At 37.9% G+C, this 26,174-nt stretch overlaps 1 protein-coding gene across 2 annotated transcripts in view; it reads left to right on the top strand.

Moving 5' to 3' along the window:
- USP34 (ubiquitin specific peptidase 34) overlaps positions 1-26,174 on the top strand; it is a 138,972-nt gene that overhangs the window by 74,621 nt on the left and 38,177 nt on the right. Inside the window, exons 33-46 of one of the 2 annotated variants that reach the window (XM_087930291.1) lie at positions 1,888-1,974; positions 2,109-2,309; positions 4,349-4,431; positions 5,345-5,385; positions 15,967-16,091; positions 16,642-16,794; positions 16,988-17,092; positions 19,034-19,089; positions 19,191-19,311; positions 20,549-20,732; positions 23,097-23,260; positions 24,123-24,188; positions 25,771-25,917; positions 25,998-26,054. In XM_087930291.1, the coding sequence (XP_087786417.1) occupies positions 1,888-1,974; positions 2,109-2,309; positions 4,349-4,431; positions 5,345-5,385; positions 15,967-16,091; positions 16,642-16,794; positions 16,988-17,092; positions 19,034-19,089; positions 19,191-19,311; positions 20,549-20,732; positions 23,097-23,260; positions 24,123-24,188; positions 25,771-25,917; positions 25,998-26,054 (1,590 nt within the window). The remainder of the gene's footprint in view (positions 1-1,887; positions 1,975-2,108; positions 2,310-4,348; positions 4,432-5,344; positions 5,386-15,966; positions 16,092-16,641; positions 16,795-16,987; positions 17,093-19,033; positions 19,090-19,190; positions 19,312-20,548; positions 20,733-23,096; positions 23,261-24,122; positions 24,189-25,770; positions 25,918-25,997; positions 26,055-26,174) is intronic. The other variant, XM_087930297.1, reaches the window with a different exon arrangement.

Genomic DNA, 26,174 nt, shown 5'->3' on the forward strand with positions numbered 1-26,174 from the left:
AAAATATGAAAAGCTGGAATATATAAAAATGTATTAAAACAAAATATTTTTTTTTAAAGAAAAGTCTTTAAAAATCTTAAATGAGGAATAGGAGCATTAAATGGGTATAGGGAAACATTTATGGAAGACTATATCAAATTACAAGGATGGCAAATACAGGAATCTTCCCATGTTGACCTTCAAGGACAGCTGAGGGAAGGGCATGACATTAATGCCAGACTAAAGGCCTCTGGTATTTATGTAGTTCAAGTTTAGTTAAGTATGCCATAGGGGAGGTAAGACTATTGGACTCACTAGCAGTAAAGGTTGGTGTCCTAGCTAGTTTTGTTTGGTGCTCTGTGTTGGCTATTTGCTGTTTAATGAGTGTTTTGTTCTGATAATATCCCATGCTGAATAGAAGACCTGGAGAGAAACTCAAGCATGAGATTTTAGTTGCCACTGCCTGTTTCCATATGGATTGACAAATGTTGCTCATAATTAATGGGGGAAGGTTGAGGAGGAAAAGGATAGTCTAAACCAATAGTTGAATCTGGTCTCCCACCCTTTAGCCTTCATTTTGATGAGGCCTTTCTCTAGCTACACGTTGTCATTAGAGACACATTTTGGGACTTGAAGGGCTGAACTTAGAAAGTTGGATTGTAGAAGTTCTAATAACGCAAAATTGGAGAAGGAGTCCAACTGGGCAGAATAAAGTTATGTTATTTGCTTGGCTTTGAATAATTTGAGTGATACCAGTATACTATGGCCACCTCTTGTTCAGTTAAGGAATATAAGGATGGCAGCTGAGCTCCTTCATGCATTTTCAACAACATAGTTCCCATGGACTTTCTATTGCCAGAATGGTGAACAGCCCCCAGGTATTTGAAACATGACCTTTATAATCTTGTGGCATCTATGCTCCAAGTGTGGCTCTTTTGTCAAATACCATGATTGTAGTTTTCTGATAATTGAGTTCACATTGAGCAGAATTCTGTTAGTGTTCTTGCTGTTCTTTTAAGCCAATGGGTGTTGTACAATGGGGTCTCCAACCATGGCCACTTTAAGACTTGTGGACTTCAACTCCCAGAATTCCTCAGCCAGCAAAGCTCTGCAAGTTGAAGTCCACAAGTCTTAAAGTGGCCAAGGTTGGAGACCCCTGTTCTAGAACACAGGAGGATCTATCCTCCATCAGATTTGGGGGATAAAAAATCCATGTTGTGCTGGTGGTCCACCATACAATACAGTTGATATAGAATAAAAGTGGAGCCAATATGCAGCTTTGTTTGATGCTTTTCTCAGTTTCACTGTCACTGATGAGATGGTCTTGGATGTTATATATTATGTTGAGTGTAGTTCCTTCAGGTACCATACATATTAAATGAAGCAGACTTTGGTAAATTGAGACTGTTCAGTTTTTTCCACAAAAAAACTCAATAATCTCAGTTTTTTAATTCAGGATATAGAATCAAATGTTCCTCTGAAATCTATAGCATTAAAGAGAGGTTGTGTTGTGTTGTGGAAAGAGTATTTTTCAATGAGATGTTGAACTACTTACTAGGCACTAATTAATGGTGGATTGGCTTTTGCTAATTGGCTCTTGCTCCTATGCAAGTGTGTTTACTTTTTCCATTTATTCCTGGAATTTCTATAGTAGGTATCTTAGCTGATTGTCTTGAGAGTGGATCATTGGTCTATAATTAGTAGGATCATCTTTTTTCCTTTTTTGTATATAGGGACAATGATTACAGGCCCCCAATTCTTGGGGACTCAGCTATAGGTGTTGATGAAGATAAACAGTAAGGCCAGATTACAGGCCAAATTATCAGCGAGAGGTTTTTGTACAATAACACTTACTTTGTTGCTTACTTTCTTATTTTCATTGCTGAACCTTCTGCAATTTGATTACAGTTTGTGGCTTCTGGAGGTCTTCAGCAGCTCTTGGAAATATTTAATTCTGGAATTTTAGAACCTAAAGAACAGGAATCGTGGACAGTTGTAAGTAACAAGTTGTAACTGACTCATCTTAATGAGAAATAAAACTTTTCTAACGAATCTGTAGCTTTGTTTTAAAGTGTTCTATTATCTATCAAAAATTAAATGAAGTTAAAGCTGCTTATTCTTATTTGTAGTGGTTACTAGATTGTCTGGCTTGCTTGCTGAAGTTGATATGCCAGTTTGCAGTGGATCCTTCAGATTTGGATTTAGCTTATCATGATGTTTTTGCCTGGTCTGGAGTAGCAGAGAATCACAGAAAAAGAACTTGGCCAGGAAAATCACGGAAAACTGCAGGAGATCATACAAAAGGTCTTCACATACCCCGTTTAACAGAGGTGAAAAACTTCTCTTTAAAAGCAATAAAAACAAAGACTTTGGGGAAAGTCTTATCTACAAGTTGGCAGGTGTGACACTGTAAATGTAGGTTTACATAGAAACCTAATTGGGAAATCCATTTTTAGAGGAAAAAAATGTTAGTAAGTATATCTCAAGAAGATTTATTACCATTCCACATATCTTTGGTGACTGAAAATTATGGGAATTGAAGTCCTACATATCTGAAAAGCATTAAGATGGGTTAAGGGTAGTAATATATATTCATGTTTATTTTCTGGATACATATGTACCCAGTAAATTAACAAGAAAAAAAATGGATCGGAGAACAGCATATTTTGTATATAAACCACTTTGACTGCAATACATTCAGCTTCATCCACTGATATTTTAATGTTAGCATACATATATGTATAACTGTATAAGTATATATAGAGTGATATTTCATAAACAATATTGATTCTGGATATTCTTTATTTATTATTGAATTTATATTGCTGCCTATTCACCCATGGCAACTCGAGGCGGCTTACAGAATATAAAACCACATTTAAAACAAAATAAACTAACAGAAAGAATCAAATAAATTAATAAAGTACAATATAACAAAATCACCCCCCAACTCCCACCCACTCTGCTCCGATGACAGCAGATCACACAAGCCATTTAATGGGCTTCATCTTGCTCTGGGTTCCCCAGGCCCATTGGCAGAACCAAGTCTTCAGCCCTTTCTGCAAGAGTATTAGAATGGGGGTCAGTCTAATCTCTGGGGGAATGATGTTTCAGAGAGAGGGAGCCACCACTGAGAAGGCCCTTAATGGCAGCTTGCTAAATTGAAATGGCAAATAGAAATCCAAAAGCATAGAGCCTTAAGGAAGCATTTTAGTTAAATAATATTATGAATATATTTAGATAGGTCAGTGATTTTCAAGACATTTTAGAAGATAAACTATACCTACATCCAAAGTGTGAACTTTTATTTAGTTTAATTATAAATTCCTAGTTGTGATTTTTTATATGTACTAATATTAGTGCTGAAAAAGCTTTAGGCCAGTTATTTCAAAGTCATTATACAAAGTAGAATATGAATATATGGTAAAATGGTATTAATCAGATTCATACATCTCTCACAGTATTATATTGAATTAAATTTACAGTTGCACAGATAAGTTTACATCCTTCTTGCAGAATTAATTTGTAAGTAAATATGAGTGATTACACTTTTTTTAAAAAAAATTGAGGTTGATTTAATGTCCTTATATAATGGATCATTGTCATATTGGAAAGTCATGCAAATTGAAATATCAACCTCAATATAATAAAGTTTGTCTACATTATTTATATACAATATTATCAGCCCAAACATTCAAGAGCTTGCAGACTTTTGGTCCATTTTATTCATTTATTGCTATGGTTCTTCTATGAAGCCCAATATTTAATTTAATGTATTTTTTAAAAAGTTTTGTCTGACCACCCATGTTTATTTACAATTCTGCAAGGGATATTTAAACTTAAGAGCACAACTGTAGTACAGTCCTAAATGAAATGAAAATCAAGCAGAAGCTTTTTAAATATTCCAAAGATTCTCCAGAAAAAAGGGATTAATTCTACCACTCTAGTTGTTCTCTTAAAGATAATTCCCCAAATTTCATAATTGAAACAGCAGCAATGGAAATAGTTTCCAACTGCAAACCCTATTAAATAACTGAAGCAAACACTTGGGAAGTCCTGGATATTTTCTTACCTACACAGAAAGACAGAAAGATATTACTCTACCACTTCTTTGAAATGATCATATTAATACATAAGTTGTGAAACTGTGATAAATGGGAGAAAAGATTTTAGTTGGCATATTTTATCAAACTTTTGTATGTTTTAATATGGTGCCTTGCTTATCATTAAAATGCTGGATTTATGAACAATGCAGTTACTTTTTATTCATTATTATATACACACATACATACACATGTACACATATAACACATAGTTTTAAGGCAGCAGTTGCATTAACTGTTCTTTTTTGACTTCAATTTTTTTAAAGGTATTTCTTGTACTTGTCCAGGGAACCAGTTTGATTCAGCGACTTATGTGTGTTGCTTATACATATGACAACCTGGCGCCTAGGTACAATAACCTTTTTTTAATATCTTTGGTAAGATTTATAGTATATATATATACACACACACACACATATATATATTTGCATTAAGCAGCATATTGGATAATCATTTTAGTCAGAAATGTGTAGTTAAAAGTATGCATAAGTTATATTCTTTCTTAGTAGTGTATTGATCTTACTAAAAATGTTCAGAATATCTCTGATAAGATCAAAACCTTATGTTTTGAATTCAAGATATTTTAAATTTGGATTTTCCTATAAGTCACTTTAATATTAAGTGAAAACAGGCCATTATCCAGATTTTAAGGCAGAGAAAATTACACAATTGTGGCTGAGGCCATTGCAATAGTCTAATATCTAACCATTTAGTCTGGCTAAAAAGACTTTTTTGTGACCTAAGAAACTTAAGTGGTTGAGAGTATTAGGTATCCCTAAGTGGTCTACTTAATCAACATAGTATTCAAACTAGGAGTCAAAGACTTCAGCTGATCTCCCCTATCTCATTATCACTCAGGCTTATTGCAGCAGGTTCTCAGTTCTGCGGTTAAGTAAAACCTATTTTTTTTAGGCTAAAGAAGATAAATCAGTAACTGTTAATGCTAGTCAAGAACTTCATACATTGTGATTAAATTGGGTGAATTAATTAGTTGTCTACCTGGACCAGGTAGCCATGTATAGTGCTATATCTCTGTTACCATCTAATTACCCTCTTTGCTCCAAGAGGAAATAAATATTATATAGCAAACTAGTAAAAGCATTTTAAAAGAGTAGTACAAAATTCTGTAGAATATTAAATCAGTTTTTGAATTCGATAATCTAGCGAGAACAAATAACTTTATTCATCTGTTTTTATTATTTGAAGTAACATTTGCTAAATTGTGTACAATGATTTATTTTACTTATTTTATTCGTATACAGGGTGTTGAAAGCTCAAGCTGATCATAGGTCAAGACATGAAGGTGAGTACATTGGTTAAGACATAAAAAATTCTTAAGTTATATGGAGTTTTTAATACATCTTTCTTGACCTGAAATCCAGATATGTTTAATATTAATATAAGAATATATAGTCATGTGAAAAAGAAAGTACACCCTTCTTTATTCTATGGTTTCATGTATCAGGACATAGTAAAAATCATTTGGTCCTTAGCAGTTCTTAAAAGTAGGTAAATACAACCTCAGATGAACAACAACACATTACATATTACACCATAGCATCATTTATTTTACAAAAAGAAAGCCAAAATGGAGAAGCCATGTGTGAAAAACTAAGTACACCCTTATTGTTTCCATAAGTGTAAAGAGGTTAAGTAGCAGCCAGGTGCTGCTAATCCAGTGCTCTTAACTGATTATTGGCAAGTGTGACTGCCTCTATAAAAGGCAAAGTTTTATGATGTTTAACATACATTCAGGTGTGTGTTAACACAATGCGAAAGAATAAAAGACTTGAGCAGTGATATTAGAGAAGCAATTGTTGCTGCCCATCAATCTGGGGACGATTGTAAGGGCATTTCCAAAAATTTAAAGCAGTGGTGGTATTCTACCGGTTCGAGCCAGTAGCAGCAATGAGCAGCAGAGACCAAACCAGTTCTCTCTGCTGCTCTGCTCTGGGCCCACCCAGGCTCCCACACTCACCTTATCCGCTGAATTTGAAGCACAGCTGCTTTGTGCAGCACCGAATAGTGCTGTGCGGCAGCTGCTGAAGCGACTGGGATCATGCAGGCTTGCAGGTGAGTTAGAACGCCTCTGCACCTGTGCAAATGCCTCTGCATCTGCGCAAAGTGCGCATTTGGTGCACTCATGCATGCAAGGTGTATGCACAAAGTGCACCCCCAAGTCATGCCCACCGAACTGGTGGCAAAAATATTTGAATCCCACCACTGATTTAAAGTCCATTATTCTACAGGAAGATTATTCACAAGTGAAAAGCATTTGATACAGTTGTCCATCTTCCCAGGAGTGGATGTCTCAGCAAATTCACCCCAAGGTTGAATGCAACGCTCAGAGAAGTTGCAAAAAAATCCAAAACTTATGTCTACAGGCCTCAGTTAGCATGTTAAAATGTTGAAGTTCATGATAGTACAACTAGAAAAAAACTGAACAAATTTGGTTTGTTTGGAAGGGTTGCTAGGAGAAAGCCTCTTCTCTTCAAAAGGAACATGGCAGCATGGCTTCAGTTTGTAAAGTTGCATCTGAACAAATCACAAGACTTCTGGAATGCAGTCCTTTAGATAGACAAGACTGAAGTGGAAATGTTTGGCTTTAATGCACCATGCCATGTTTGGCAACAGCCAAACACAGCATATCAGCACAAAGATATACCAACTGTCAAACATGGTGATGGAGGGGTAATGATGTGGGCTTGTTTTGTAGTCCAGAACCTGGGCACCTTGCATTCATTGAGTTGACCATGAACTCCTCTGTATACTAAAGTGTTCTAGAGTCAAATGTGTGGCCACAGCTAAAGCTTGGCCTGACATTGGGTCATGCAGCAGGACAATAATCTCAGCACACCAGCAAATCTACCATAGAATGACTGAGAAAGGAAAGAATCAAGGTGTTGCAATGGCCTAATCAAAATCCAGACCTCAGCCTGATTGCAATTCTGTGGTGGGACCTCAAGAGAGCTATGCATAAATGAATTCCCACAAACCTCAATGAATTCATGCAATTCATTGTAAAGAAAATTGGGCCAAAATTCCTCCACAACAATGTGAGAGAATAGTAAAGTCATACAGAAAATGATTTACCTCAAGTGATATCTGCTAAAGGTAGTTCTTAATTCTACAGGCTATTGAATCGTAGATGTACTTAGTTTTTTTCTATCTGTGGCTCCGAGAGTCCAGATAGAGTGGGTATGATCAGCTTCTGCTCTGTTGGACTGAGTCTGCGTTACAACTGAAGCTCCGCCCTTCGCAGTGGCCATGCCCAGTTTTCGACTTGTCCTGTCCAGCCAGGACAGGACGTGAGTTGCTGGGGCTCCACTTGAATTACAAGTGGAGGCTTTTCAAAAGAAAAAAAAAATGTTTAAAATGTAAGCAGAAGGTTTTCCTGGAACTTGCAGCCAAGAGAGAGGCTTTTAGCCTCCAGGCTTGGTGATCGCACTCAGGGTGGCTGCCCTAGCGGGTGGAGCCATGACTACTTGGAGCAGCTCCAGGAGATCGGGCCAATAGGGCCATCAGCTGTTTTGCATGGTAACGCAGCAGCAGCATGGGCAAGCAGCTCGTTTCTTTTCACTTTTGTTTTCAATTGCCTTGGCTACAAAGTGCAGCAGTGTGCAGCAGCGGCTGAGAGGGCAATTGGCCCAGCAGGAGGCTTTGCAGCAGCACAAAGCAGCCACTTGATCGGGCAATCAGCTCGATCCCAGCTGGGGGGCGCAGCCGTGTGGCAGCAGTTGGCGCTGAAGAGTGAAGAAGGACTGGGTCGACCCCAGCTGTGAGGGCGCAGATCGACCACGTTGCAAGGGCTGTGATTCCAGCTACAGAACTGAGGTGATCACGTGGGCACCAGTAGACCTGTATGCAGGTCCATTATTACACTGTGGTCACTAGCAGGGCGTGGCTGCAGCCCAGCAATAGGCCTATTCAGGCTTGCTTCACCTTTCAGAGGGCCTTTTTTATTCTGCATGGGGCTTTACTGGCAAGGGTAAGCAATAAATGTGTTATTAACTCCTCATCCCCTCCCCCACCAGGATCCCTCCTCTTCGTCTGGCTGTTTTTGCAAATCCTAATCTCCCAGTGGGATGGTGGATAAAGATCAGGCAGGTGATCACAGTCCCTCTATTTCTAGCAGTAGATCTAGGGCAGACAAAAGAGAAAGGCCTCTGAATCTAAAAAACCTTCCAGGGCAGAAGAGTAGAATGCCTTGAGAAGACAGAAGGCTCTAGAAAAACAGGTGGAGAAAAGCCAGTGTGTTGCTGGTGGGAGGAGCCGGAGATCACATTCAGAGGAGTCAGATTCTTCTGCTCAGCCTCCAGTTTTATGGATGGAGCCTGGGTCTTCTGCCTCCATTAGTGGACCTCACTTACAAGCCTGATCACTTGATAACTCATCTGCTATTGTTGAACCACAACCTCTAGAGGGAGTTACAGATTACGAAGAAGATCCCCGTGCAGCCTGCCAAGATGAAACTAAGGCACCTCCTCCTAAGAGAGCCAGACCAGGTGTGGAGGCAACTTTTACACCTACAGCTGCTGGCTTGCATGATCCCGAAGGGGCAGAAACAGCATTACCTGCGTACATGGAGGCAATAATCTCAAGGGCCATAAGGCAAGGGACTATGGAAAGCCTCCAAGCAATGCAAAGGCCTGAATTGGTGGTGACAGAACACTCGGACCTAGAGCATTCCATTCATGATAGAAGCAGGGAATCCTTGAGGGACAGAGCTTCTCCTGACTCATCTGTACATAGTGTCACATACAGAGCATCAGTGGAAGACAAGAGGGAATCTGATTTCTCTGCAGATGAAGATTTGGCCCCTGAGAGATCCTTCACAGGACATTTGGATTCTCAAAAATTCCGGGCTTTCTTGTTCAAGGCTAGGAAGACAGCCCAGTTGGGCCAGAGGCAGATGTCGGGGAAGTGGAAGGTGACACTACTGCTCCTCCAAGATCAATATTTTGATGAACCATCAGTTTGGCCTGAAATGGTTCCAGTTCTTTGGTTATTTTTGAACATAATCAAGAAACAGCTGGAATCCCCAGGCACATCTTCCATTTTATCGGCCAACAAATGCCGCTATTTCAATATGGGGCCTGAACTTACCAGCTCATTACAGGTGCCATCAGTGGACAGTTTTGTGGCGGCCTTGGCTTCTTCCTCTTCAAATCCTACTGATCCAAAGGAGGCATTGAAGGTGGAGGACAAGAGGATGAAACAATCCCTCCTTACGCTGGCTGCATCAATTGCAAGACAAGATCCCCGCCACAGATGTCCAAGTGCACCAAAACATCCATAAGATGGTTGCAGCGGCCAAAGTGGCATTGCTGATGCCACTTTAAAAAGTGCCAGATTTGCTTCCAAAGCCATTGCCACTTCTGCAGCTGTCCGCAGAATGACCTGGCTTAAAAACTGGCAGGCCGATGGGCGGCAAAAGTGGAAGGTGGCATCTTCCCCTCTCAAAGGGGATAAATTGTTTGGGGAGGTCTTGGACCCCCATCTTCTTGAGACCAGAGATCAAAAGAAATACTTTCCCTCCATGGCAAGGCGCTCAAGTTTCAGGGCAGTACCTTACTCCTGCAGGTCAACTTTCCAAGCTGAGGGAAAGGGCCTCAGAGGCAGGCCTTCAATCTCCAGGAGTGCCCCCAGGAAGGAGCGGCCAGAGATAGGCCTCAATTTTCGTGGGGGAGCAAGTCATTTTTCCGGCGCTCCTGCTAAAAGTGGCAGTAGTTCTCCCATTGCGGGTAAGTTATCTAGTTTTGCGGCCCAATGGGAGGCTATTTCATCTGACGCTTGGGTCTTAAAGACGATCAGACATGGCCTTTTCCTAGAATTTAGGTCACAATCCCCCAGATTTTATGTGCCTTGCCCTGTTTACAGGGAGGCATCCCATTGGAAACTAATGGAACAGGCCAACCAACACCTCTTGGATATTCGAGCCATCCAGACAGTTCCATTGAGTCAGCAGGTTAAGGGATTCTACTCCCGGCTGTTTGTTGATCCCAAGCCTTCTGGGGAGTGGAGAGGTATTCTGGACCTAAAAAGGCTCAATAAATTTTTGGTTTACAAGCATTTCTGGATGCATTCGCTGCAATCTATTCTAGAGAGCATCAGGGAGGGTGACTTCTTCACTTAAATTGATTTGACAGAGGCTTTTCTGCATACCAGAATTTGTCTGGCACACAGAGAGTATTTACTCTTCAGCTACGCTGGGAGACACTTCCAATATAGGGCTATGCCCTTTGGTTTATCTTCTGCACCCAGGGTATTTACTAAGGTCTTGGCTGCCTTGGCAGCGTGCTTGAGAATCATTTGCAGTCACAGTTGGCTCAAGGCCGGTGGTCTGTTTTGGAGAGGGATAAGAACATCAATTGGTTAGAATTGAGAGTGGTAAGATGGGCACCAGGTCCAGAGCATTAATATTGGAAGCTGAATGTCTGGTTCTTTGGGCAGAAAGAAATCTCCTGTCACCTAGGGTGGAACATATTTCTGGGGTCGAAAATGTGCAAGCAGACTGGCTTAGCAGAGCCAGGTTTGACCCCTCAGAGTGGAGTATTCCCCCTCTTTTATTTCAGGAGCTGTCACAACGGTTCAGACTACCAGTGGTGGATCTGTTCGCATCTCCAAACAATGCCAAACTCCCAAGGTATTTCACCAGATTTGTGACCCAGGGGCAGAAGGGGCCAATGCCCTTAGGAGCAGGATCTTCTTCAGGATCAGGTGGCTTCAGGATCTCTTGTATGTCTTCCCTTCTTTTCCGCTGCTGCCAGTGGTAGTCAGAAAGATACTGGAGGAGGAGATCATACTTCTGGCTCCTTATTGGCCCACACGGTCCTGGTTTGTGGATTTGGTGAATATCTTACCCACCTAACCATGGAGGATCCCTCCTCACAAAGTGTCTCTACACCAAGGGAAATACCCCACCCAGAGCCTCAGTGACTCCAACTGGCGGTTGAGCGGAGCGCTCTGAGGAGACAAAATATATCAGAACGGGCCATCCATACCATTCTAGTGGCTAGGAGACCATCAACCATCTGCATCTATGAAGCTACATGGAAGGTCTTCTGTCAATGGCGCTTCAAGACTAAGATTTCTCACACTTCAGTTTCAGTAGCCAACATATTGGACTTTCTACAAGAGGGTCTTGACAAAGGGATCTCGGCCAACACCCTACGCAGACAAGTGGCTGCTCTCTCGTCAATATTGTACTTACATAGGAAGCAGTCCTTTTCTCAGAACCAAACCATCCAGAGGTTTCTCAAAGGAACTTCCAAACTGAGTCCACCTGTAGTTCACAGATTCCCCACTTGGCATCTCCCTAAGGTGTTAAGGGCTTTGAGGAGTGACCCATTTGAGCCTCTCAGCTCCATCAGTTTACACCTTCTATCTCTCAGGGTAGCCTTTCTAGTAGCCATCACTTCAGCTAGAAGGATATAGAGATGGCGGCCCTTTCAGTTAGGGAAGATCTGTGTATCTTCCATCCAGATAGTGTTTTGCAGTAAGACCCATCTTTCATCCCTAAGATCAATTCTAGATTCCACAGGGCACAAGAACTTATTGTCCCAAATTTCTGTCCCAATGCTACCCATCATTTGGAACGGGCATGGCATACTCTGGATGTTTGCAGGGTTTTGAAAATATACCTCCGGAAAACACATCCAATCCGAAAGTCAGAGTCACTTTTTGTGTCCTTCCAGCTGGGCACATTGCGGTTGAAGGTGTCTCCATCGACTGAGGGGAGATGGATTAGGGCTTGCATTTCTAAGGCCTATTAGAATAGGTCTCTTCCTGTGCTTCGAGGGGTGACAGCTCATTCTAGAAGTGCGGCAATGACTGCAGCATGGGCTACTCAAGCATCCATTGAAGAAATTTGTCGAGCGGCTACATGGTCTTCACCATCGCCCTTTATTTGATATTTCCACTTGGATGCCTTTGTATCGGCTGATGCAGCCTTTGGCAGGAGGGTTCTACAGAGTGTGCCTGAGTGCCAATGTGAGTAGGACCAGACTCAAGCCCTCCCAGGGACCATTCAGCTTTGGTATGTCCCATTCTATCTGGACTCTTGGAGCCACAGATAGGACAATGAACATTGGCTTACCTGAATGTTCGTTTTCTTCTGTGGTGGAGAGAGTCCAGCCCCATCCCTGTTTGTCTGGTCTGGGTGCAATTTGGGGGGAACAATGATGTATGTCTTTTTTATACACACAACTATAGAATCACGTCAATCTGCCAAATGCTTTGTTGAAAGCTGGGGCATAGTCACAGCGGAGGGTGGAGCTTCAGTTGTAACGCAGACTCAGTCCAACAGAGCAGGAGCTGATCATACCCACTCTATTTGGACTCTCTCCACCACAGAAGAAAACGAACATTCAGGTAAGCCAATGTTCATTCACACATGGCTTCTCCATTTTTGGCTTTTTTTTTGTAAAATAAATGATGACCTAATAAATGATGTTATATGCTATGTATTATTCTTCATCTGAGGTAGTATTTACCTATTTTTAAGAACAGATAATTTTCACTATGTCCTGATATGTAAAACCATAGAGTTCAAAGAGGATGTACTCCCCCCCCCCCACCCTTTCTCAATGACTGATTTGTAGTTCAGGGTTGAACAGTAGGGTCCTTGGTGCTCTCTGAGCTTAGTTGTTTTTTCAGAGATGATTTATTATTGAACTAGGTAACATCAGTGCTAGAAGGGAATGGTGTTTGGTCTCTGTATATGAGTATAATTCCCTTTTAGCAATGATCATGTTGTCTGGCTGGGTAATGAAATGACTAGAAGAAAACAACCAAGTTCAGAGCACCAAGGACCCGTATGTTAGATATTCCTCATCCTCAGCTGGTAGACAAAACTGCATTATTAAGTTGTAGTCCAAAACATCTAAAAAGGCCCATATTGAAGATAGCTAATAGCTAATTATGTCTCATGGCATATTAATATGCTTCAAATTGGCTTTAGCTTTAAAGCTTATTTACTGGAAATTTCATTGGAGAAACTCCTCTGACCATTATTTTAATTGTAGATGGATTTATATTATAATTGAAAAATTAACAGATGTTAACTTCCTGTTCCTACAATATTCAATTCCTCATTTTTGTTAGCAAAAATCAACAACCCAATTAATTACAGCATTTTTAAGATGTAATTTTAGAAGTTATGGAAGATCTTTTAGGATTGTTTTATGTATTTCTGTCTCAGCATTTTGAAGACAGTTCTGTTATTTTCTAAACTTAATATTAATTTATCAATAAGACCTTTATCATTAAAAACATCAAGGATGAGGATTATTGCCACTTAATTTATGTTTATACAAGTGACTTTCCATTTTGGCTTTGTCTATAACAGGGATTTCTTCCAACTTCTGTTCCTTTGTTTGAGAAGCATGATAGCTTGTATAGTATTTTTATATGTTGCTAATTAATACATAGTTTTTATTATGTAGCAAAGCAATTCCTTCTTCTCTTGTACCTGTCATGGTAATAATTGTTTACCCGATAGTTCATATGACCTTGACATTTCAACTATGTACCTTAAATATCCTTAGAGGGGAAAAGTCATTCAGGCTAGGTGGTCACCTTCCCTAATTTTGTGAACCCTGGCATTATAAAACGGAAGTAATTAAAAACACTTTTTTTCACATCATCTTATTATGCTGATTAAGTGTACATATATTTGAGGGGCTTAGTTTCAAATTCCTAATATAATTGCAGACAGCAAAATAAGGGCAATACCATTTAGCTTAGTTTTACCTTAGATGCATTTTAGTCAAGTTTTAATTTAATGAGGAAAATATCTTTATTTATTCACCTTTTATATAATATACACATAACTAGTAAATAATAGCAATACAACTTCATATTTTTCTTGTTATTGATATGTTATTGATATTGATCAATTGATATCCCATGTAGAACCAAGTTCTTGAGATTTGGCCAACTGGAAAAGAAAAAAACATACCAACAATTGATTTTCTCACAGTTGTTTTCATGTTTAGCAACTGAAAAGCATCCATACTTCAAAAACAACAACAACAACCAATGAAGGAATATTTAGGATAGACATGTAAGCAATAATTTAGGTCAAAGATTAGTATAATAATTAAGTGGCAATCAGAAGTTTGACTCTGGTGACAATTAGTTCCAGCAAGCATCATCAGTGGCAGCAGACTGTGAGAATTTGTCCCAAACCACTGGTGGAGTGTCACATTATTTTTCCCTAATGCAGATTCTGGCCTGTGAAAGTACAACTGCTTTTCCCACCCCAAATAGCTTCTGACAGGCACTTGGAGAATTTCCTGACAGATGGTGAATTAATCCATTGAGAGCCTGGTTCACTATTGGAATTGTAAAATTATTCAGTCCCTTGATGAAATTACCTCTAAGGTAGTCTCCCTCTTTTGGCCAATCTCAGGTGACTCCTTTTACCTTCAGAAGATGAAATAACAGAAGCAATGCCTACAGTGCCAGTGGAGTTCAAATCTACTTTCAAACTTATTCCATGATGATAAGAGGGGTGAAATACTTCTTTTATTGCATTAGCAAGTTGACATTGAATAGTCAGTTGCTTCTTAGAAAGGCCTCAACGTTGCTGTCATCAGTTCACATATTCCACTATCAAAATTCCCCAGATTAATTCAAATTTTGTAATCGTTTGGACAGAGTACAGAATAATGACTCGGGGCATAGTCTTGTTTAGTTACTGGGATTTCTTTTGATCCATGACTTCAAATGAAGTGAATAAGGTGATATCTGTTCTCTTCCTCCTGTAGCTGAATCCTTGCCTCTCTTGGTTCTTTCAGGTAGTTAGGTGGGAGGTAATTTTCTGTACCAGGAAGACTGTTAAACACTTCGTTGTGAAAGGAGATATTACTGGCAACTTTGAAATAAGAAAATAAGAGGAGGGCATGTTGATTGGCCTTTTCTATATCCAGAGTATTGAATAATTATCACCCAGTCTCCAGCCTTCCTTTTTGGGGAAAGATTATTGCGATAGTTGGGAATAAACTACAAAGCATCTTAAAGGAAATGATCCCTGCTCAGAGTCCCCACCGTTGCAGCGCTCTCACCGACTCTTCATCAAAATTCAGTTGGCAGCATTCCTTCCCTTACAACTGCAGGAACAATGCAACTTCTTCCCATTGCAATCTGGGAAACTTTGGCCAGCTAGGCCCACCAGTGTAGCACTCACAAGAGGCCCAAGTCTTCTCCATGCCTGGAAGGCCTGGAAGGCCTCAGATTGCTAGGATTATTGGCATGCAGCTCTCTTCCCTGCATTGCTACTCCTGAGAGACCTGGGCCTTCCTCCTGTCCAGCCATGGCCAGAATGCCTCAGCCAGGCCTCAGTCAAGATAGGCCCACCGACACATGGGTCTTTTCCCTGCCCCACTATGTCTAGGTCTATTTACTTTTTCCTTTCACTGCAGCTGCTAACAGCAAGGTGTAACTAAAAAGCTAGCAAAGACAATCTGATTTGTGTGTACAATGGATCTGGTCATCTCAAGTGTTCCAGGCATGGGGAAAACAGAAAGAAGGCCTAGACAATGGTAGGCCTATCCAGCTGACCTGTGTCAGATTTTTATGTATCAGTGAGTCCTGGGCCTCCTACCTCCCAATCTCTGAGGTATCCTGGTACAGTCCCTTAATTAACTACAACGGAGAGAACTGGAATTGCTGTCATTGAGTTGAGACAGTCATATGAATATCTTGTTTAAAAACAACATATGACCAAAATTCTGGGTTTAATTGTGGTCAAAGGTCAAGAAGTAGTAACTATTTTTCAGCCAACACAATTTCTCATTCTAACATAATTTATTTTAATTTGAAAAAAATACAAAATGGCATATATGTAATGTATAATTAATGTTTTTGATTCTTCTTTTAGTTACTCACTATTCAATGTGGTTGTTAGTGAGTTGGGCTCACTGTTGCTCTTTAGTAAAGTCCAGCCTAGCAGATAGTGATAATTTACATGATTGGCTGAAGAAACTTACTCTTCTAATTCCAGAGGTAAGCTTAGAAAACAATTTCTAGTTTAGTATAAGAAATAAGCTAAAAGTAGGTTAAATATATCTGTTGAGACATTTTAGGAATGAAGAAAAAGTCTTATTACTCTAGTATGGATTTATTAGTATTTTAAATATTGTATTTAGTTTCCCTAACTCAAGTTTTTTTTTTAAATGAATGGTTCAGTCATATTCCTATTTATTCAAAACCAATTCCTCCTGGATCCATCAACCCCTATTGTTATCTTCTAGGTAGCACGCATAAGATTTCATCCAAAGTCCTTGCAATCTATTATACAAAATAACTGTCTCCTTCAATATTTACAATATAATTTGTAATTTCCCACTATTAATTCTTTGGTGGGGTTTTAGATTCCAAAATGTTCTAGCATCTTGTTTATAATGAATGAAAATTATTGATACAAATGCTTAGTTCACAATATTGATAGCAGATAGGCATATTGAAAAGTTTATAAATCTAAAAATAAAGAAAATAAGAATTGTTTTGATTTGAATTGTTTTGATTTAATTGTAATTCTTTATTTCAATTTCAGACTGCAGTTCGCCATGAATCTTGTAATGGTCTCTATAAATTATCGCTGTCGGGGTTGGATGGAGGAGATTCCATAAATAGGTCTTTCCTGCTGCTAGCTGCCTCAACACTGCTTAAATTTCTTCCTGATGCGCAGGCACTGAAACCTATTAAGGTAAAACAAAAAAGGTTACCTATTTCATTTATATGAAATTATGTTGCATAATAAATCATCATCTTCATCTTATTCTGTTCCTTATAATGTTTTAGGATTTTTTTATTACTTAGCAAGATTTTTGAACAAAGTTGGGGACAAAAAAAAAAACCTAACCCTCTTTTTTCTTCCTTCTTCCTCCCCCACTCCCCAGATTGAGGATTATGAAGAAGAACCCATTTTACAGCCTGGCTGTAAAGAATATTTCTGGTTGCTATGCAAACTAATAGATAATATACATGTAAAAGATGCTAGTCAGGTAAGCATAACTGATTTCATGTTAAAGGTTTATTTTCCCATTTCTAAGTCTATATAAGAGACTATCTGATCTCACCTTGCTAAATTTACACAAGCCCAGCAAAACTGCACTTCTGTAACTTTGTAAAGATGGTTGTCAAAGCAGATTTACAACAGATAATACATTTCCCTATTCTATAATGCTATTGTATTAACCATTTACCACTTGGCAAACCACCAAATCTAAGAGAGTGCTTTTTATGAATATTTAAAACATTTCAATATCAAAATATTCCAACTTCAAAAACAGTAATTTTGAACATGCTGAGTTTGCTTTGAGAAGAAAAAAAACTTTGTTTTTCTCCCTTTTTTAGAATAAAAAATGGTTATGGCTTTGTTTTGAATTTTATGATTGTTCCAGGCAAAGTTCATATATTGCGTGTGTGTTGTGTGGCATTTTATTTTGTAGGCAGGTAATATAAAGATATGTATATTTGGTGTCCTTGTGTTTGTATACACAACAGCACTTGATGCCTTTGGCAGTGTGTAAGTGTAGACTGCTTGTGCAGTATTGGTTAATTTGCTTTGCTGGCTTTTGGGGTATGTATTCGTTCTATACAAACTCAAATGCCTTGTAACATCCTTAGCATTTTTTAAAAATTTCACAACTAGAATAATTTGTATGTACAGTCAAACCATCAGCAAATACCTACTGTATATAATTGTTTTTGCTGGGTTTTGGCCTGGCAAGCAGGGTGAGGAAAAATGGATGTGAAATCTGTGGTTTGTCCTTGTTAAGTAAGAGGAGGGAGAGAGTTTATAGATAAAATGATTGACTACTTTTTTTTAAAAAAAAGTGAATCCATTATGAAACTTCGTAATAATAAAAGAAAATATAATTTGTAGTTATCTGCCCGATTCATTTATTTTCAAACTGGAAAAAGTGCTAAATAGAAAAATTTGAGGTTGGCTATTTTATCCGGTAAATTGAGTAGGAGGAATAAAAGTGACCCTTCCTTTTTCTCCCCTTTCTTTTTCTCTCGCACTCCCAACTGGTTTCCCTCCCTCTTCCCCCACTTTTTTCTGCTCTTTTTTGCCCACTCTCAAACTCACCCATCCTCTCCCTTTTACACATACCCACGTGTATAAACTCTTTCTTCCCATTTGTGTGCAGATTTCTAGAGGAGCAAGGCAGCACCAAGCAGATTCCTAGAGGAGATTGGCTTTCGCTTGGGATCCTGAGGGTTAAAATTATGAAGCAGATTCCAAGAGATCTGCTTCCTCTCTGCGTAATGGATTTAACTGTCAGGAAGCCAAGCACTGTCTGAGAGAATCTTTGCAAACTTGTTCCAGCATGCTGGAATTTTTGCATTTTGACAGGCACCAGAGTAGAGAAGCAGTGGTAATGTAATGTAAGAAACACAGGTTACCTCATAGGTATGGGAGAGGCTGTGGGAGGCCCAGCACAGGCTGTGTGCGACTGTCTCATGCTGAAAGCTGGCTCTTGCTTTGATTTCATCAGGGATGATTTTCAGCTCCTGAACAGTTCCTCCTAGGGTCTCTCCTATCCACCTCAGACACCCCATATTCTACCTGGGATTCTATCAACTTAATGATGAAAAGAATCACATAACAGTTGCAATCAGGAGTGTCAGGATTGCAGTCATTGAGCAAAGCAATCACATGGTTGTTTTGCTTAACAACTGCTTCGCTGAACAATCAAGATACTGGTCCCAATTATGGTCATGTTGAGGACCCCCTCTAAAGGCATATAATTCAAGTATAGGTAGAACATTTGATCATAAAATCAAAGGTTGGAAGTCTGCATTAGGCAACCCCAGCCAGATTGTATTTATGTACAGTATATTATTTATTAAAATATATTCTAAAACTTTTCTCAATACAATCAATCTTTTAATAATTGCTCTGCACTTACAATTTCATTTTGTTTCTTTTAACTTAGACAACTTTACTTGATTTAGATGCCTTAGCAAGACATTTGGCTGATTGTATTCGAAGGTAAGCTTTAATCTTGTTAATTTCTTTAAAATATTTGGTTTAAAATAATTTCCATCAAAATATTATTTTAATAACAGAAAATTCTCTTTTATCTTTTACAGCAGAGAAATTCTTGATCATCAAGATGGTAATACTGAAGATGATGGCCTTACAGGTCTCCTACGTTTAGCAACAAGTGTTATCAAACATAAACCACCTTTTAAATTTTCCCGAGAGGGGCAGGTAAGATCTGAAGAACTGAACCAGGATTGTAGTACTTGATCTTGTAATACTTATTACATTTTCCCTTAAGTGTGAATACTGTTGTAAGATATATGTGAATGTTTTCTTACTACTTCTTTTTTAATATTTCTACTCAAAATTGCAGTTTGAAAGATCACATAAACTTTGTATTAGGAGAAAAATACTTGACTGTGAAGCAAAGGCAGCAGTTTCCATGATAAGCATAGTTTGAGCCTCAGGTACATATAGTTAATTTTGAAAATCCTAATTAATCAGTGATTATGACACTGATTCCACTCAGGGCAGCATTAATTTCTCAAGATCCTTGTATTGTCAGTGTATATAATTCATAGTGGCAAATGAATGTAAGACATATGCAATAATTTGATTTAATGAATTATTCAGAGGCTGTATATGATCAAGATTTAGGGAGGCAAAGACTTTGGAAATGAAAGACATATGAAGATATTATGTCATTTGTTTGCAGATCCAGAAGCTTAGGGCTCCTTGCTATGACCATGCCCAAATTTCCCCTTACTTCAGTTTTTTTTATTGTACATTTCAGCACTTTAATTGAATTAATAGAAAATAAAGTTGCTGTGATTAGCCTTCTTTCTTTCCATTTTTATAAAATGAATTAAGGCCTTTCTATTTAGGCAAGTGTTTTTAGTTAATACATAATTATTGTAGCACTAATTGAATAGTTTAATTAGATTTTAATAGTTTTGTAGTGTATATTTGTTTCAGTATCAATTCACTATCTAATATGGATACAAATTTAAATAACAAATAGCAGTTTCTATGAGTTTTCACAAACTTCTTTCCCCCCCTCTTTTCCTTTAGAGGCAGACTTGAATTGTTTACCCTGTATGAAGTAATAGCTTAGTTAATCCTACCTTTGGCTCTTATCTCAGGTGAAGATTTTGGGGAAAACTTTTTGACTGGAGTGTTAGCCACCTTTTAGCCAATTTAGATTTGGCTTATTTTGTTACCAGGTGATGTTTTAGCATTTTTCAGGCAAGCACCAATTGGTGCTGAACAGGAAAAGGACTTTGTGACAATTAGTATCACATAGTTTTTCAGTCTTTGTGGGATGAGAAAAGTTGATTACAAACTACTGTCTTGGGGGGACAGAATAAGTGCCCACAGTGACTCTTCAGATTCCAATATTAAATTATACGTAGAATATTCCAAGTAAATGTTGATGTCAAGCTTTTATATTTCCTTTATTTTATAGGAATTCTTGAGAGATATTTTTAACCTTCTGTTCTTATTGCCAAGTCTAAAAGATCGACAACAGCCAAAATGCAAGTCACATTCTTCAAGGGCTGCTGCTTATGATTTATTGGTAGAAATGGTAAAAGGTTCTGTAGAAAACTACAGGCTCCTCCATAACTGGGTTATGGCACAACATATGCAGTGTAAGAATATTTTTTCAAATTTCTCAATATTCTGTGAGTAAGAAGATAATTTCAATTTCTTTGTTATTTTTCCTTTAGGTTACAAAATTTGTTAGGATGTTGATTAGGTTTAGAAATATATTAAGATATTGTTGTATCCTTGTAAAAAGAGTGGCCCTATCAGGACCTATCAGGAGATGAGCAACATATACATTTAATCAATCAAAAACAAAAAACTTACCCATCCTTGAATATTCCTAATTAAAAATTGTATTTGTAAGCACTTCAACAGCCAGGAATATTTAGATGGCTAAGTTGTTGCCATCTATTGCCCCACCATGAGAAGTCTTCCCTAATATTATGCTCTCTGAATATAATATTAGAAAATATTGATGTTTATTTTGATGGCTCTTATGTTTCATGTTTATTTGCAATTCTAATTCATCGTAAACATTTTGATGCACTTTAATACATATCAGAATCACGTTGAACTCAGTTTTGAATTGACAAAAGATGTTTTTCTCCATTCAAGTTGCTTTATTTTGATATGAAGCTGATATATATTAGAATGTGCTAAAGCAGATAGGAGTTACTATGGATCCTGAGTGAAATGCAGCTGATATGAATGCTACTTTAATTTCACCAAGTTTCTTCTTGGGGCACCATCCTTTTATCATTTCCTAGTGCCAAGTAAAGAGAGAAAAATAGTTTATATCCAGATCAAAGATAAGATTTTTATTTTCTCTCAAAATGAATAAATGGTTCCTTGCTAATTATTGGGACACAGAAATTATACTCTGAATTTTATGTGTCTGAGAAGTTAAGCTTTTCAGTCTACTAGACAGAAAAGAAAAAAAAAGTTTTTCCCACTCGAACAGAAATTGAGAATGCTCTCTCCTACCTCTGAATAGTATTGTAGAAAAATATAAACCAGCCCTGTTGGGAAAGAAAGCTCAATACCATTACTGTTAAGTGAACCAGTTGTGTCAAATAAAGGATGTGTAAGAAATAGTCATGTAGAACAGGCATCCCCAATCTGTGGGCCATGGCCCACTACCATTTGCAACCGAGCTTCATGAGCGGTGGGCTGGCAAGCGCACAGCCCCACTCATGTTAATAGTGGGCACTGGTGCTTGCCCCACTCATTCACACAAATGAAGCTGTGTGTACCTGCACGCGCGCCTTCCCCTCGCACAAAACCATCCCCTCTCCCCCCATGACAGTCCGCCAACCCGAAAGGCTGATATAGAAAGCAAAGAACAAAAATGAAATGAACTATATCAGTATGTCTGCATCCCAGCTGTATCCACAATTGCTGGGTGCAACATATGTGAAGGAGATTTGTATTACTAAGCCCATCTTGAAGATATTTTGGTAATACAGTTATATAATAATATAGTATATATAATATATTTTGGTAATATAGTTACATCCCTTCCAGTAAAATCAAAATTTTATATAGGGAAATGTCTAAAAGATTTCATGAACCAAAACTTAAAAGAACTCAGGAATATCAGTACAAAATGAACCCCAACATAAGCTCAAAATGAAATAGATGTCTACAATTTATTTTGATTAGTATAATAAAGCTTTTGAGCAATAGGAGCCTAAAGAGAAAAATATACCATAAAGTACAAAATAAAAATATGATTTCAAAGTGTTTAATTGGCAGTGATGCAGAAAAGAAAATGCCAAACCTTTAAATTGCTACTGTTGCACTTTTTGTTTCAGGTATAAATTAGTGTCTTTTTCAGCAGGTACAATGGTCAGTTGGTAGTGGTGATTGTGATGATGATCATAGTGGTAATAATAATTATGATGGTGGTAATACTAGTGATAATAATTTGGTTCTGAACCAAAATTTGGGTTTTGAGAATCATTCTTATGGTAACATATACATTTCAAAAGATATGTTTTCAATTTTCAGATTTACAAAAGTTACTTTTAGAAATAGCTCTGGTAATATTCAGGTTTTCTATAGCAGTGAGAAGGATACCTGAATGGGGCTTCCTCAATCAAAATCCCTACCAAGTAGACTGCAGAAGATAGAATCTAGTCCTTGAGCAAGATCCAGTTCCTTGTCAGATCTTTTTTTCAAATTTTTATTTTATTTTTCCTCTTTTAAAAAAACAAGCAAACTTTAGTTCTCTTTTTTTAGACACACTCCATTATTGCTTTTGAGATAGAACCTGGGTTCCAGAGGTAGCATATGAGTGGTTTACTCATACAGAAGAGGGAAGACATTTTCATGAGAACATGACAAAATGTGGGGCCTGAGAAGGGAGAATAGACTGGTTGCTGGTTTTATTCACTCAGAAGATGAAATAATTAATGATTTTAACATATATACTCAGAAATAAAATTACCTTAATGTCACAATTTCAGCTTCTCATGCACCTTATAAATGGGATTATTGGCCACATGATGATGTTAGAGCTGAATGCAGGTTTGTGGGATTAACCAACCTTGGAGCGACTTGTTACTTGGCATCAACCATTCAACAATTATATATGATTCCAGAAGCCAGACAAGCCATTTTTACTGCAAAGGTATGGCCTTCTACTTTTAACTTGATACGGATTTTAATATTTCAATTAATATCACTATGAAGTCAGTAAAAGTCAGTTTATTGAATCAATTACAGTTTTAAGCAAAGCTTTCCTGAAAAATAGCCATCCTGATAAAAGATATTCTGGCAAAGCTATCTGGGTCTACCTGAAAAAAATAAGTTAGATAAATATACAAAACTTAATGTATAGTAAGATAATTGTTCATGTTTGCATATGTCCCCATTTTAAAATTAGATCATTTGAACATAGTACTATCAGAATGGTGCCCATTCCAGTGTTATTTAGTTAGGGTTCTTTGAACAAAAGAAAAATTCACATGTTTTAATTCCAATTTTTGATTTCATTGGTACTCTTAATTTCCAACTTTAAAATAAATGCTAAATCTCCTAATTGTGTTTTGTAATAAAAGTTTTAAACCTTAAAAATTTTGAAAGCTTTTTTGTTGTTGTTGTTGTTTAAACTTTAAACAAGGCCCTGAAGAGATGGTTCTATCAATTGGCCTGGGGACTCGAAGTGATACAAAGCCCATCAAGTGGCTTGTCTGATTATTGTCACCACAGGATGGGGTGGGGGGGTGGTATTGCTTATTTTATTTAGGTTTATCTTTGTAAACTGCACAGAATCACTGAGAGTAAATTGGACAGCCGTATACATTTAGTTAAATAAATGAATACAATTTCTTGAATGGTTTTAAGTAGGTTTCTTGTAAAATGCTGTATTTTTTTTAACATTTGCAATAAAAGGTTTTTTTTAAATTACTGTTTACTAACTTCACAAAACCAATTTTATGTGTTGTTTTTCCATTTCAATCTTTTCCTTCATGTATTATTTTTTAAAAAAGTATTCTGAGGACATGAAACACAAGACTACTCTTTTAGAACTTCAGAAAATGTTCACACATTTAATGGTAAGTTTTAAAAATCTTTTGAAAGATATGTCCTTATGATAACTTATACCAGATAAAATATCTTAATGGTCTTAGTATTTAAACCTTTTTATTGACTTTCTGTAATCCAAGCATCAGTGAGCTCTCCCTTATGTTCACTGTTTGACAAATCCTTGAAAAAAAATGGGCAGGAATGGAAACCTTCATCCAGTTTTCATCTTTGCTTCCATATTGAATGTTCACAGATGCTCATATTTCAACTGTTTTGTTGATTTTTGTTTTCTTTGCATAAATTGTCTCTTGCAAGGCAGAAAAAGAAAGAAAAGAAAATTAAAGTTAGACCTTATTGGACTGAAGTTGCAGAATTTGAATGGCCCACATCAATTGCTTTTGATTTTCCCTACATCTTTATGCATGCAGGATATTTATAGAATTGTCTCTTTTCCTAGTACTGGAAGATTCCCTTTTTTCCCATATGGAGGCAACGATTGGTATTGCAGCATAAGCATTGAGAAAAAGCCATTTGTGCAAATTGTGTGTGGTATATGCAGAATGCAGACTCAAAGAGAGAGAATTATGCTCTTAAAAGAGGTTCTCACTTGGAACCCACAAGAGTATTTTGCAGGAGCTGAAATATTGTTCATCAGGACCCAGGTGTTGAGTGCTGCATTGACTTGCAGTCATTGAAACATTCTAGGAAGAGAACCCATGCTGGTGGCCTAGCAGCTCATTTCAGTTCAGCCAGGCACAGTGGATCTCAAGCCATAGTTGGGCTTTGTTGGTAGGCTAAATAGTTGGCACTCCATGGCCTCTTGCACTGTTCAGCACCATTGCCCAAGGACCTGTGCTCACTCTGATGCTCTGTAGCAGGCTCTGCCTCTGAGACTGTCCCAGTATCTGAGAAGTTTGGAGGTAAAGACTGATCAGAGAAGATGGGCCAGGATCTTGGCACTGGGAAGGAGATTAAAGGAGGATTCTGATAACTCTTCTTTGAGAGGCCTTTGTTAAGCTAGGAGAAGGAAAGGCTGCGAACAAGATCTTACTGCCAAGCAAAATAGGGAGGGAGGACTTTCTGTACAAGGCAATGAGGAAGAAAAGGGAAAGTGGATGAAAAAAATAGGGCAAGGAAAGAGAAGAAATAGACTTGCCAAAAAAATAAAAAAGGTTTCACAGTTTTTAATGGGTTGGCTATACTAGATTAGATATTGTCCTATAAAGATTCTCTTAAGCAAACAAGTATACTAGGTGCATGGATTTCCATTTCTCACATTGATTCTACTATCAGTAGAAATTGCTAAGCTATTAGAATACCCCATTTTATCTGTAGCTGATTGATCTTCCACATGCCCAAACTATAAGCCAAGAGCATTTCTTGTGCTATGATTATTATGAGCAGAACTATGTTAGTATCCTAATTACCTTACCAAACAGACTACAGACTTGACTTCCTACTTCATTTTATTCCTATAGCAAACAAAAGGATCCAGATCAAAAGCAGTTCATAAGCAGACTTAGCCATACTAACAACTTTTAACAAACACATACACTACCTGCTGTGTGTCCTTAACAATTAATTGCTTGTTTTCCTGGCTTCTAAACAAAGGAAAGTGAATGCAAGGCATATAATCCAAGGCCATTCTGCAAAACCTACACCATGGATAAACAGCCACTAAATACTGGTGAACAAAAGGACATGACAGAATTTTTTACAGATCTTATAACAAAAATTGAGGAAATGTCTCCAGAATTGGTAAGTCTAAAGAAATTTTTTTTTAATGTGCTTGAAACAATTCCCCCTATTTTGACTAAAATTAATTCATTCATCCACAGAAGAATACTGTGAAAAGCTTGTTTGGAGGTATTATCACAAACAATGTTGTTTCTCTGGTAAGTTCATACTTTTACTGTCCATTGTTCCCTTCAACTAGGTTTCTTTTGGGAGGCGGGGGCGTGCAAGCATTGGCTTTATATTTACAAACTCCTATTGATACTGTTGGTTTGATCTGT

This window comes from Pseudonaja textilis, chromosome 1 (genome assembly GCF_049901715.1).
Source record: "Pseudonaja textilis isolate UNSWEBS1 chromosome 1, rPseTex1.2, whole genome shotgun sequence".
Lineage (NCBI taxonomy): Eukaryota > Metazoa > Chordata > Lepidosauria > Squamata > Elapidae > Pseudonaja > Pseudonaja textilis.